Source organism: Diachasmimorpha longicaudata, chromosome 1, assembly GCF_034640455.1.
Source record: "Diachasmimorpha longicaudata isolate KC_UGA_2023 chromosome 1, iyDiaLong2, whole genome shotgun sequence".
NCBI lineage: Eukaryota > Metazoa > Arthropoda > Insecta > Hymenoptera > Braconidae > Diachasmimorpha > Diachasmimorpha longicaudata.
This window is the reverse complement of record NC_087225.1, coordinates 12,190,315-12,203,488: the sequence shown is the minus strand read 5'-3', so window position 1 is coordinate 12,203,488 and position 13,174 is coordinate 12,190,315. Positions and strand designations below refer to the sequence as shown.

The 13,174-nt window shown below is 36.2% G+C and overlaps 3 protein-coding genes across 5 annotated transcripts in view; 2 read left to right on the top strand and 1 right to left on the bottom strand.

Moving 5' to 3' along the window:
• Sli (slit) overlaps window positions 1-8,003 on the top strand; it is a 255,780-nt gene extending 247,777 nt beyond the window's left edge. For both annotated transcript variants that reach the window (XM_064134630.1, XM_064134621.1), the window contains exons 19-28: window positions 136-279; window positions 357-523; window positions 1,235-1,454; window positions 1,942-2,251; window positions 2,843-3,056; window positions 3,325-3,792; window positions 4,023-4,223; window positions 4,315-4,461; window positions 4,793-4,932; window positions 5,176-8,003. In XM_064134630.1, the coding sequence (XP_063990700.1) occupies window positions 136-279; window positions 357-523; window positions 1,235-1,454; window positions 1,942-2,251; window positions 2,843-3,056; window positions 3,325-3,792; window positions 4,023-4,223; window positions 4,315-4,461; window positions 4,793-4,932; window positions 5,176-5,262 (2,098 nt within the window). In that variant the 3' untranslated portion in view covers window positions 5,263-8,003. The remainder of the gene's footprint in view (window positions 1-135; window positions 280-356; window positions 524-1,234; window positions 1,455-1,941; window positions 2,252-2,842; window positions 3,057-3,324; window positions 3,793-4,022; window positions 4,224-4,314; window positions 4,462-4,792; window positions 4,933-5,175) is intronic.
• A 386-nt stretch (window positions 8,004-8,389) lies between these two features.
• Vnc (variable nurse cells) lies at window positions 8,390-10,548 on the top strand. Of its 2 annotated transcripts, none has more exons than XM_064133510.1 (2): window positions 8,390-8,639; window positions 9,624-10,548. In XM_064133510.1, exon 2 carries the CDS (start codon window positions 9,837-9,839, stop codon window positions 10,425-10,427), a length of 591 nt encoding a protein of 196 aa, XP_063989580.1. In that variant the 5' UTR covers window positions 8,390-8,639; window positions 9,624-9,836; the 3' UTR covers window positions 10,428-10,548. The 2 variants fall into 2 exon arrangements, with proteins under 2 accessions (XP_063989580.1, XP_063989586.1); XM_064133516.1 differs by lacking the exon at window positions 8,390-8,639 and adding an exon at window positions 9,043-9,165.
• A 113-nt stretch (window positions 10,549-10,661) lies between these two features.
• Window positions 10,662-13,174, bottom strand: part of LOC135168889 (breast cancer anti-estrogen resistance protein 1) — a 28,958-nt gene continuing 26,445 nt past the window's right edge. The window contains exons 6-7 of the mRNA XM_064133497.1: window positions 12,621-12,968; window positions 10,662-12,220 (exon numbers count right to left, since the gene is read on the bottom strand). Coding sequence (XP_063989567.1) covers window positions 11,933-12,220; window positions 12,621-12,968 — 636 coding nt within the window. The 3' untranslated portion in view covers window positions 10,662-11,932. The remainder of the gene's footprint in view (window positions 12,221-12,620; window positions 12,969-13,174) is intronic.

The window sequence follows — 13,174 nt, the reverse complement described above, 5'->3', positions numbered from 1 at the left end:
AGAAAATATTGTCAATAAATATTTTTTATAGCCGATGAAGTTTTCTCCAAAAAAAGTAATTTGATATTTTTCTTGCCAATCACTCCTACAAAGAATATCTCCTCAGAAAAGGACTATGTTTATTTATTTTTTCAGAATAATCAGTTACAATAAACTGCAATGTGTTCAGCGAAACGCCTTATCAGGATTAAAATCGTTAAGGATAATTTCCCTCCACGGAAATGACATTTCGGTGATTCCGGAAGGGACGTTCGATGAATTAGAGTCGATAACACACCTGTAAGTGCCCAGAAACGCCAATTTCCAGTCCAAATATTTTTTCAAACATCTTGTAAACCCTTTTTATCAATCTGCAGAGCTTTAGGGTCGAATCCACTCTATTGCGACTGTCACATGCGGTGGCTGGCAGAGTGGGTGAAGAAAGACCAGGACGTTGAGCCTGGCATTGCCCGGTGTATGGAGCCGCCTGCCATGAAGGAAAAATTATTACTCACGGCCCCTGCTAGCGCCTTTCTATGCAAAAGTAAGTTTCTCATAACGTGATTGTTAGCCTTGTTAGTTAAATGAAATAAGGAGATGAACAATACCACTAACAGTATATCACAATTGGAAATAACTGTAGCTCTGAAATAACTCTAATTGTGTAATGAAATAAGAAAATATCTCAATTTCACCGGCAGAAGGAGAAGATATCAGCGATGGAGATTTCCGTTTTGGATTACCTATGAAATAAATTTTATCTCGCGTCAATTCGTACGAAAATATTGTAGAATCAATCCAGATTTAATTATGTTTTATAAAAGGATCACTCCAGTATTGAAAAAGCATTTATCCTCTTCCTAAAGATGAATTGTCATTTCTTGGAAACGGTTGACATGATAATTTTTTAGTCTAATCAACGTTTGACTGTGTCTGATCTCTCTCGAGGCCTTATCACCGATATCTCATGATTTCCATGAATTCAGAACCACGGCCTAACTGCTTAAATAGTATATTTACTCTCCACTCGGGTCTATCTCCAGTCTATCTCATCAAAAACAATTTGTCTCCTTAATTCATCTAAGTAACATTAAACTTTGATTTATTTTGGCTTGAAAAAACTTTTGTTTCGCGTAAAAAAGTATTATTATTTTTTATTGAATGGAGTTGGTCTATTTAGTTTGTTTATTTTTGGTCAAAACCCTCAGAACGGTACTAAAATTGCTCATTAATCGTAGACATTTCTTCCGTGCAGCCAAACAACAGCCTGCCGAGGTCTTGGCAAAGTGCGATGTGTGCTACACATACCCATGCCAGAACGGAGGATTATGTGAGACATTACCGGACAGGAAGTTCAATTGCAAGTGCACGCCAGGATATCACGGGGACAGGTGTCAACATAAAATTGACGCGTGCTATGGAAATCCTTGCAGGAACGCCGGAACTTGCAAAGTACTGGAGGAAGGAAGATTCAGGTATAATACAATCAATTCCGATTTTTTACAATATTTTATTAATTTGTTTAACGTATAGAGCGGGTTGGATCAAGTTCGTCTTCCCAATTTTGTTAACATTCAAATTATGTTGAACATCGGCACGAAATTATTTCTGGTGCATGATTATTTATTGAGATGAAGGGAAGGAAACTGATGAGTGGATTTTTTTTATTGGAATTTCTTAGACAAAAAATTATGAAGATTGAAAAGTTATAATCTATGAAATCTAAAATGCAGAAGTTGAACAAAAATGTCAATGGATATTTTTCAATAAATTCATCCACATCTATTTTCCGACTTCACAAAATTATTATTTCATAATGCATAAAGGACGATTAAATTTCGCTCCTTGGATTATTCAAAATTTTAAAAATTTGGCTTATCACTGATGAAATTGCCGGTGGATCGATCGAGATCCAATCAACGAGCTTTATCTCTCAATTCACGTTAAGTCGATGTGTGACAGTTGCGACTGCGCCCCCGGTTACGAGGGTCTCCGATGTGAAAACAATGTCAACGACTGTCAGAACAACAAGTGCGCAAACAACGCAACCTGTGTGGACCTCGTACAGGCCTACAGATGCGACTGTACACCGGGATACATGGGAGAATACTGCCAGGAGAAAATACCCTTTTGCTCAAAAGGACATGATCCATGTGAGAACGGAGGACGGTGCGTCGACCACAGGACCCACTACAGCTGCGAGTGCCCGATCGGCTTCACAGGACTTAATTGTTCCACAAACTTGGATGACTGTATTGATCATCTGTGCCAGGTAAGAATGAAATCATAATAATAGTAAATTCATGTTAAATCATGAGTTACTGAGATTCTCTTTTTCACTTTTTTAATACTTTTTGGATGAAATTTCATTGCTGGAATAAATATTCAACAGTTAAATAAAGATGAAGCACTCGATGATGAATTCGATTTGGTTCAGAAATATATAAAATAAAAAATTTCGATCCAAAAAAAGTCTCTAGTCTATTTCTTAATATAAAAAGATCGAATAAAGTAAAGCAATTATACTAATTTTTTTATAGTATTGCGTCCATTGACATAAAAACCCAAAAAGTTGAATTTCCCAGTTCAATTGAGAAAAAACTAAAAAATTTTTCAATAAAACTAAAATAAAAATCTAATAAAATTTTAGCGAAATTGTTCTAATAAAGTTTAGTGCCCCTCATGCAGATTTTTATAGAATGAATGTCGGAAACTTTTTTATAGATCACGAAAATCCAGGGAAGGTCCCATACCATTCTCTAGGAAAGATGACATTGATGGATCTAATCTTATCTCAATTAATAATTCTTTCTTGTAAAATACCATGATGGATCATACGGATGGATTTTTCAATTTTTTTCAGAACGGTGCTACTTGCATCGATGGCATAAACAATTACGAATGTAAATGCCCGGCGGATTATACAGGAAGATACTGCGAGGCAGCGCCATCGACAGCCATGCTCTACCCACAAACAAGTCCATGTGCACATCATGATTGCCAGCATGGCGCTTGCTTCCAGCCTTCCTCTGATTCCGCCGCGGGTTATCTCTGCCAGTGCCATCCCGGTTATACTGGTAAGTCAAAATCACTTGTCTAACATCAATTACGATTGACACGACTTTATATTTGATTTTATATTCCAAGACTTCTCACACACGATGAAGTGTGCTATTTTTCAATACATGCAGCACTTTGCATTAAGACTTTCAATAGCAACATGGCATTCAAAAGGTGGATTAGCTAATCCATTATAAATCAGTAAATAATACTGCCGGATTATCTAATCGCACAGGAGTGCATGCCATTGATTGTCCCCCTAATTTGATCTTGTCAATACAATAGGAAAACGATGCGAGTACCTGACGAGCCTGAGCTTCGTGGATAACAGCTCGCTGGTCGAGCTTGAGCCGCTTCGTACGAAGCCCGAGGCTAATGTGACCATCGTCTTCACAACCACCCACGAAAATGGTGTTATACTGTACAATGGAGTGGACCAGAGTGGTGAACACATTGCAATCGAACTGTTCAATGGTCGTGTACGTGTTTCTTATGACGTCGGAAATTATCCAACCTCAACGATGTACAGCTACGAGATGGTATCAGATGGCAAGCCGCACATGGCTGAACTCATTGCCGTTAAGAAGAACTTTACGTTGAGGGTGGATAGGGGACCTGCCAGGAGTATTATTAATGAGGGCACCAGGGAGTACTTGAAGCTCAATTCACCCATGTTTGTTGGTGGCATCACGTCTGATGTTGCCAGTGTTGCGTTCTCACAATTTCATTTGAGAAATGTCACCAGCTTCCAAGGTACATTATCATTTACATTCTCAGTTATTAAATTATCTTGTGAATGAGTAGATCTGAGCAAATGTGTTCAAAAGCCTTTTCATGGAGAGTGCACTTTCAACAAAAAATATACTCTTTAGTTTCATCTTCTCATTCATTAATCATTTTGGTAATGAATAACTAGACTAATTAGTCAAGTTTTCGTGAGAAGGGAAGAGAAGGAAATAATCAATGTATTTTGTCGCCTTTAGGATGCGTTTCGGGAATGTGGATAAATCACAAAATGGTGGACTTCAGCAATGCAGCAAAAATGCACCGAGTGACTCCAGGATGTGCCGCCAACGACGAAGAGGCTGACGAGGCTGAAAAAGAACCTGCAACACCATTGCCAATCAAAGAGGACAACCTTGACGATTCTCTCCAACACGAACACGTTGTGCATGATCATTCTGGTTCGTACGAAAATCACGACTGGTGGAAGAACTCTGATCTCTCTCAATGAGGAAGATAATATACTGATGAAGTGGTTTTATTTAATTTCAGAAATTGTGGCACTACCCGGCGCGAGTGTTGCCGATCCCTGTACGGGACACGAGTGTCGTAAAGGATCTCAATGTGTTCCAGCACCCTTTGGCAACGGATACACATGCCGATGTCAAATTGGATGGCAGGGGAGATACTGTGAGAAAGGTGACTAATAAAAACAAATTTCATTTTTCTTGACCATCAGAAAATGGTAATGAATAAGTACAGGAGTGTCAAGACAAGCAAATGCTAAGAAAAAAAAATTAAATCCCATGAATCTCAATGATTTAATATGACATTTCCATTTTAGACCAGGTTTTTAACCGTAATATGAATTTTCTATGACGAAATTTTTAGAAATTGCAATGACCTGGCCGCTCATATAAAATTCCGATTCATTTTAAATTCCTCCACTGCCAGAAATAATCGTCAAACTATGAATTTCCCCGAGGCAGTTAAATGTATCATTAAATCTTAATATATCGCTTTTCCATAGCGCCAACATGCAGAAAGGAGCATACACGAGAGTATTATAGCGAGAACGGCTGTCGTAGTCGACGACCAGTGAAATTGGCTAAATGTTGGGGCAGCTGTGGCAATTCTTGTTGCCTGCCGCGCAAAACTAAACGTCGCAAGGTAAATACATCTCTTCTAGTTTTCCCATTTAAGAAGTGATGTGAGTATTCATCGATTTTTTTTTTCGTCAATTCGCGGTTCTGGGGAAAATGATCAGAAAATCTTATTTTCTGCTCAAAATATTCAGTTATTTGACCCATTTTCCCTGTGATGACGCATTTGCAAGAAAGATTAATTTGGACTACACGCGTTCCATTGATATAAAAATCGCTCCCTATAACTCGGCATCAAATTCTTCCTCAGGTTCGTCTAATTTGCAATGATGGCAGACGGTATACGAAGGATGTGGATTTAATTCGCAAGTGCACCTGCACTCGCAAATGCTACTAAATATCCAAAAAAGAAGAAGATACAGCCGCACAACTGCCCGACTCTCAACTGCCTACACCCGGCAATTCAGCTGATGTCAACGAAAACACCGAGTAAAAACCCCATTTTATGAATTTATACGTCAAAAAGAAACGAAGAATAACTGCTAATTAATTGAGTGAGTGGACGCAGTGCGGGCGAAAAATGATGGACACACACAGCCGGCTCAGTGTGATATGTATTATTAAGTAATGATAACTAAACATAGCGATAAATAATCGGTATTCGAGCATCTATATGCATATTGGAATATTTGTATGAGATAAAAAAAAATTCTAGGATTAAAATTGTAAATTCGTGGGTATCCATATTCTTTTCTAATGCAGGCATGGGTACGAGCGATTTTAGTACGATGAGAATGCTCTTCGATAGAGTGCATAACTTTGTAACGATGGAACGATGAATCCTGAAAAGTCACGTCGAAGTTAATTGTTATTATATAATTTCTGTAGTGAAGTAATGGAAACAGGTGAGTCAAGAAAAATAGAGATTATTCAGTGAATAGATGTAAAACTCCTGAATTCCACTTTTCAGTATAACATTTTATATTTCAAATTTATTTAAGCTATTTTATACATCAGTATGAATTCTGGCTCGTTGATATTCAGTACTTTACTACTGATTTTAATTAGTGTTCACCTGTTGTTTTGGACACATTTGAGCGCTTTATGTGTAAAATAATCACTTGATTCATTAAATAAGTGACATCGCTCTCCTGCCTTGGAATTGAAAACGTAAGGTGCGATGATGCGAAATGTATTTTCAGGCAGTGAATGGCTGGGGAAATTAATTAATCATCAAAAGTTGAGAAGAATGAAAGGAAAATGAAATAAGTACGTATAATGTTTTTGCTTTTTTCGTTGAAGTAATTCGGGAGCAGAATGTCAAAAATACTTTCCAAGGATAATTCTCGTCGATAAAAAGACTCGTTTATAGTCTTACACGACTCATTCCTCAAATCGCTTAATGAGTAGAAGATAAATATTCAACTTGAAATACTTTCCCCCTCATTGATTAAAATTAATGTGAATCGTTTTTTCATAACAATTTCGTTTTTCTCATCGAATCCCATCAACCCAGCACAGACTGCTCATATTTATCCCTTATTTATTCACCATCGACGATGGTTTTTTTAATAATTCTAAAAATGGAAAAAAAATGAAAAAAAAACTATTTACCCATAAATTATATTTTTCTTTAGCAAAAATCGTGTTTAAAATTCTCTCTTTTTTATATATAAATAAAAATGAAATAAAAAAATTGATACATCTATTTACTTAAAAAAAAACTAAAAAAAATATTGAAAGTAAATTAAACAAAAGTTGTATCTAAATACGCCTAAGTTAATTGTTTTAATTTACAGAGAGACCGAACAGAACGCAACAATAGATGTATTATAGATATAATTTATTAAGTTCCTTTTTTACTGTACAATGTTTTTTTCATGGTATTAATAGTCTAAGATGCTCTACAATCAGTTATTACGTTGTACTGTGAGTTTTGACAACTACTGACATTTTAATTTTAATTAATCAATTAAATTATCTTCACACAGCTGGCTACACGAAAATCATACTACATTATTCGTAAAGAGTTAAGGCTACTGTCACTTCTGTCATTTACAACAACAAAAAAAAAACGATTCTGACCAATTAAAGAAAAACAGTGAGACATTGACGGTAAACGTATCTAATAAATTAATTGAATTAATTAACGGAGAGAGGGAAGGAGGCGAAACAATGATAGATACGTCTTTGTGGACAATAATACTAACGGAACTGGGAATAGGTGTCTAAGTTAACGGATGAACAAAATAATGAACGAAATGGATAAAGCCATCGAGGATTGTGCTTCCTTCGGACTCCTACGTAACTAGAATTACTTATTCGCAATCGAATTTCACGATAAGTGTTTCATTTTTGTATAAAAGAGGGAGAAATCTGTGAGAAAAGAGCGACAGAAGACGAGTTGAAAAATAAATTGAAATAGTTGAATAACGTTGAGAAGCGGAAATTGACAGAAGAAATGTTGAATTACTTTTTGAAGAGGAAACAGATGTCGCTCAACATTTTCTGTGAAATACAACAATTCCAGATATATGATCGAAACAATCTGCAGAATTTCATTTTGTTCATCTTTTTTCGCTCCTTTATCACGGGGAAAAACACTCGCTGATAAGGAATTTTATATCCGCTATGTAATTTCATTCTCAGAAAAATAAGACAAAAGATAAATGAAGTTTACGAGAGTCAGTAAGAATTATAGAAGAACTAATCTGATGACAATGGCATAAGAGTTAGAGGTACGAGTGAACGATTGCGCAAATGTAGGGGGTGATAAAACAATTGAAAGTGAATGAAAGTATGGAGTTTCAATGGTTTTACTCAAGAACATCCGATGGTACTACACATGGAGAAATAAAAATGATACGAAATACCAGTGAAAGAGCAATGAAAAACAAAACAGGAAATATGTGTAATTGAATCACAACGCACGTTTTACCAAATAAACAATGGAATACTGCATGCATAGGAATTTACCCAATAGTAATCCTACGATTTAAGAATAAAAAAAAACTAGGTAAAAAATTAGCGTTAATAATAAAATTAACAAAAATAAAAACGAAATGTCTATGTTTATATAATGTAACAAAATTCTCGAAAATATGAAACGCTATTAAAAATAAATGGATGTGAAGTTTATTTAATTCGGTTGGTTTTGCTTTATTTATCACGTTTTCAAGAGAAAAGACGCGATTTCAATTATTCAGAATTTCTTAGGAATTCCTAAAATACTCCTCTTTACCTTCTATTTCCTCCTCTCCTTTACCTTTATTTCAAAATTCTGAATTTTGCCTCTCGTAGCTACTAGCTTGTACCCAATCTTTATTACCCACTGTCCATAAAGTGCTTCAAGACCCTGTCTAGATAACAGTTATTCATGAACTCTCCAATGACCAACGCTCAATAACTGTAGTTGGGTTGATGCAAACCAACCCTTAGTTTTTATAGAAGGTCAAAAACAATCAAAAAATTCTGAATTCAAATAGAATCTGAATTTACCTCATATGAATTTTATTTAATAACCTCTCAATTGATTTGTTGGTGCACTTTATTGTGTATTAAATTCATTCGATATTCGAAGTTATCTGCTTATCTGAATTCGGATGTTTTGCAGTTGAGTATATCCCTCCTTCACCTAAATTATATATTTACCTCAGAGACAACCCTAGTCAAGTGTTATTCAGATCGAGATCTCTCTCGCTCCACTCAATACGTGAATTATTAAATTTAACAGGGCTACAAAGCTGACAATTGAGCTCCAAAGGCATCATATCGGCAAGTACTTTTTAATTATTCAATAATATCCTCTGATTCTTTCATGAAAAATCAGCAAGATCGCCCTCAATCCATGGAAAACATAACCTCTCGCCCCCACACCTCACCGTTCATATATTCCAATTCCAAAATGGCGCGGTGACATCGAAGTGTAGAGGATCTAGTCACATTTTATTGTAGAAAAAAATAGATTTTATAGTTATTTCGAATCTTACACGACTCGGTATTTGACGTACCTCCGAGACAAAGGTTATGAAATTAAAACCTAATGATTGTTAGGAATAAAAAAGCGACGGGGCTTTCAAACGTCTAAAATTCCGTAAATATGCAAGAAGTTGCACTTGCTGCTTTCTCCGTTATCTCAAGCCTTATCATTGTCTTCACTCTTGTGTTATTGGGTAAGAGTCCGCTCAATATTCCGCAGATTAGTCGCAATAATTAGTTTGACTTTGTTCCAATTCAGTTATACATTCGATAATTACTAACCTCTTGTTGTGTCTTAAGGAACCTAACCTCAACTTCTCAGGTAAAAGTTGATACATAATAAGAAAATTGTATCTTCACTTCTATTTTTGCCTATTTTAAATATCCACTTGAAATTATTTTTTTCCTATAAATGTTTCAATTCATTATTTGAAATATTTTCATATAGTTGTCTATTGTAATGCTGTGCATCTAACCATTTGCAAGTTTTCCCTAGGACTTTCTCAAAAAATTACGCAGTACCAAGATGAATTTATATTATTTTTATGGTAAAATTTATGTCTATCAATAAGTTGAAAAATATCTATCAGAAATTAACCCTCGGCACTAGAGAATTAGAATAATACAAGTCAACTTGTCTTACAAATAATGAAAAAGTGATCTGAATGATCTCTTCAGGACTCTGCCCCCCCCCCCTCAGTGAATACACTCACTGATTGAATAACAAAAAGTCCAATATATATCTCTCCGTAACTCTCACAATTATTTATTACTTTCCAGGATGGTATTTGGTCTGGAAATTCTTCTTATCCCGTTTCCGTTTCGTCCGTGAGCTCCTCGGTGGAATGAGTGAATCCTCATCAGTACATGATCTCAAAAACGGTCGTTCACGCATAAAAAAACTTCGCAAGGACTGAAAAAACATCGAAGCCAACTGCATCCAACGAATCACGATAATCCACTACCCACTGATTCTCCAATTACCTATTTAAAATGGCGATAAATATTCGTTGCGCGAATACCAACGATCTTCTCAATATTCAGCACTGCAATCTCCAGTGCCTGCCCGAGAACTACCAGATGAAGTATTATCTGTACCATGCCTTATCGTGGCCACAGTTGAGCTACGTCGCTGAGGACGAGAAGGGAAGAATTGTTGGGTACGTCCTGGCTAAGATGGAGGAGGACTGCGAGGACAATCCTCACGGTCACATCACGAGTTTAGCTGTCAAGAGGTCGCATCGGCGTCTAGGAATTGCTCAGAAACTCATGAATCAGGCCTCGAGGGCCATGGTCGAATGCTTTGATGCTAATTACGTCTCTCTTCATGTTCGGCGGAGTAATAGAGCTGCATTGAACCTGTACACGAGCAGTTTGGGCTTCGAGGTGTCAGAGGTCGAACCCAAGTACTACGCTGATGGCGAGGATGCTTATGCCATGAAGAGGGACCTCAGCAGCTTCCACATCGAGAAGCAGAGCAGGATCAGAGATGACGCTTGCAAGGGAGTCAAGGATTCTGCAGTGAAGAATACTGGAGCTACTCAGCAGCACACACATACTGGACGATGCTGCGATCACTCTTAGGAAGTTTTAATGAATTTAATTAAGAGTGGAGAAGACTTGTGTACGAATGGGGTTTATTAATTTTTATGGTAAATTAAGACTTGGAGAGGTGAAGTGATAATAAAGATCTTGTGGGATTTAACTGCTTCTGTTTTTAATTTTCATTTCTTTTTTGTTAATCATAAATTATCTGAAGATCACATAAATTTTTTCATCACTGGATTTGGAAATGATGAAGTGTACAAAGGCAGGAAGTTCATTGTTATTTGACTTTGATTCTTTATTGAATTCTTGGGGGATTTATAAATACAAGGGGTGGCACGCCACAAAAATAAAAACCACCGGAAATTTAAAATTTCCGCAATTGGTTTTTTGGCGCTGATAAGTAGATTACTGCTGCCACTTGAATTCTGTCGATAACTATCTCATTGCACAATTTTCGGATACAGTATTACTCTCATATTTTCGTTCTCTACTCGTGAACAACACTCATAGGACAGGAGTTATATAAATATTCATATTTATGTACATTGTATAATACTTTTACATCTAAAATCAATTAAGTGTTTTATTCTCCTTCTGTTTCAATATTTTCTTCAATTTTTCGTCTCGATATGAGCCGCAGTGCTACGCAAATTGGCCTATTACCTAAAAACATCACAATACACGACTCGTATTAAAAAACTAATACATTTTTTACAAAACTTTATCGCAAATAAATTATAAACAATTCACAAAACTGCATACATGTATATTCCCTGGTCTTTAACTTTTCACTTTATAAAATCAGTTCTCTGCATCACTCTGCAGTTTAGTGTCGTTGTGACTTCAATTCAATTTTAATAAAACATCGATAAGTATTCAAAAATCCAATGGTGGACTCACAGCTGCCAGACAAAAGTTTTTGTATAAAAAATTGATTCTCTTTCACTCAAAAAACTCGATGGTGAATTCTCTTTTTTGGTTCCTTCGATACATGAAAACAATTATTATTATGTCCCTAGGTCTAGCTAATTCATCACTATGTCTTCACACTTCTTCGATTCTCTGTTAGATTTATTGCGAATCTAAAACACGTCAAAAATGACAACGACTTCCAAAAAGGATCTACGTGTTTTTTTTGCTACCAATTAAAGGCCAGTACCATACGAACGTCCTTCCACAGAACGTATTCGAGTAATAAAGTGGTAAAAGAAGATCAATTCGGAACTCATTCGTCTTTTTCTTATTTTCTGATATCAATTATCGGTTTTGGACCAAGAGCTCTGACGTATAGAATTCAAGAATTGATACTGTTGAAATGTCATCCAATCGATAATTGGTGGAGCCATCTCCTTTTACCACTCTTCTTCATATACTTGAATTCATCGTACCCATTTTATCATTTTATCTATCCGCAAATTACACTTTGGCAGTACTTTAACGCTGTATAATGTCTAATAATTATTCTCGAACTATTTAAAGTTCATTTTGCAATTCTTTTGAGGTAAAATTTTATTTTATCCATGGTGGCACATGTTTGGAATTTAAGGTTGCTGGGCAGCATGGATCATGGCAACTTTGAGTTCCTTAGATAACAGGGAGACATCAACAACACTGTCCACCATCTCTTGCACAGCTACGACACTTGGGAAGAACTGGGCTGCTTGTTTTGTCTTTGATACTGTCTGTGCCAGTGCTTCACTCAGGGCATTTGCACATTGAAGGACTCTCGTTCGTATTTCATTGCTCGTGACATTTCGGTGAACTGTGTCCCCAATGTGCACCAGACGGTGCGCACTCAGGACTACAAATTTGCCGTGTGCCAAGAAAACCTAGAGGGAAACAAAATATTGTCCTATAAATATTCTGGATATGAAAATATACTGTACACTCTTGGAATTTTTTCCACATTTTAGTAGTAGCTGTAAGTAGATTTTGAACGTTACCAATTTACATTCAATTCAAGATAAAATAATTCATGAACTTTGCAAAAACATACATCTGTCATAGTAATAATATTTTTTTATTTCGCAAGTTACAAAAAATTTCAAACAGTTTTAAATTTGATTGCGACTATTAAAAATTACTTTTTATTTAGATATTTCAATAGCTAAATGGTTTATTGTTAACTATACGCTCGAAAATTTTGTCTGAATCAATTGTTGTCAGGTACGTCGACATTTCTTACATGAAAAGAAAGTTAAAGAATAAAGGGATGAATTGAATTGTTACCTTGGGAGGTTGATTATGCTGCACAGTCTGTAGAAACGCCTCAATAGCGTGTGTCAGATGTGCCCCATGTGTTATCACTTGTGCCACATAGAATGCCAACAATTGCTTATCATTAGGATCCATTGGAGTTGGGGTTGTAGTTGTGTGAATAGCGGCGTTATCAGCCTCCGCCACGAGCAGATCATAAGTCTTCCTCAACTCGTCGGAAGGTAGGTCCGCCCTTATGTCCTCCCTCTGCTTCGCCACAGTCTCCCGTGAATCTAAATTCACGTAGTCATAGTCCTCTGCATTTATGCTCGCACTGCTGGAGATGATTGACGACCTTTTGAATAACAGTGTTGAATTTCCCTGTCGGCATAATACCAGAAGACTATTGAAACTCCATTTTATCAATTTAAATTAATCCTCCATCGCTTAAAAAAACATTCTCGCTTAAAAAACACTTTCTCCATGAAAACCTGAGTTACTATTACTATTTTGCGTCCTCGTAATCAACTATTATCAATATTACTAAACTTCCGGTTCCACACAAGAGCAAACCGAAATATTTCCAC

Bases quoted from the DNA above. Each gene is read 5' to 3' on its own strand.
- Vnc (XM_064133510.1), top strand. From the start codon at position 9,837: ATGGCGATAAATATTCGTTGCGCGAATACCAACGATCTTCTCAATATT.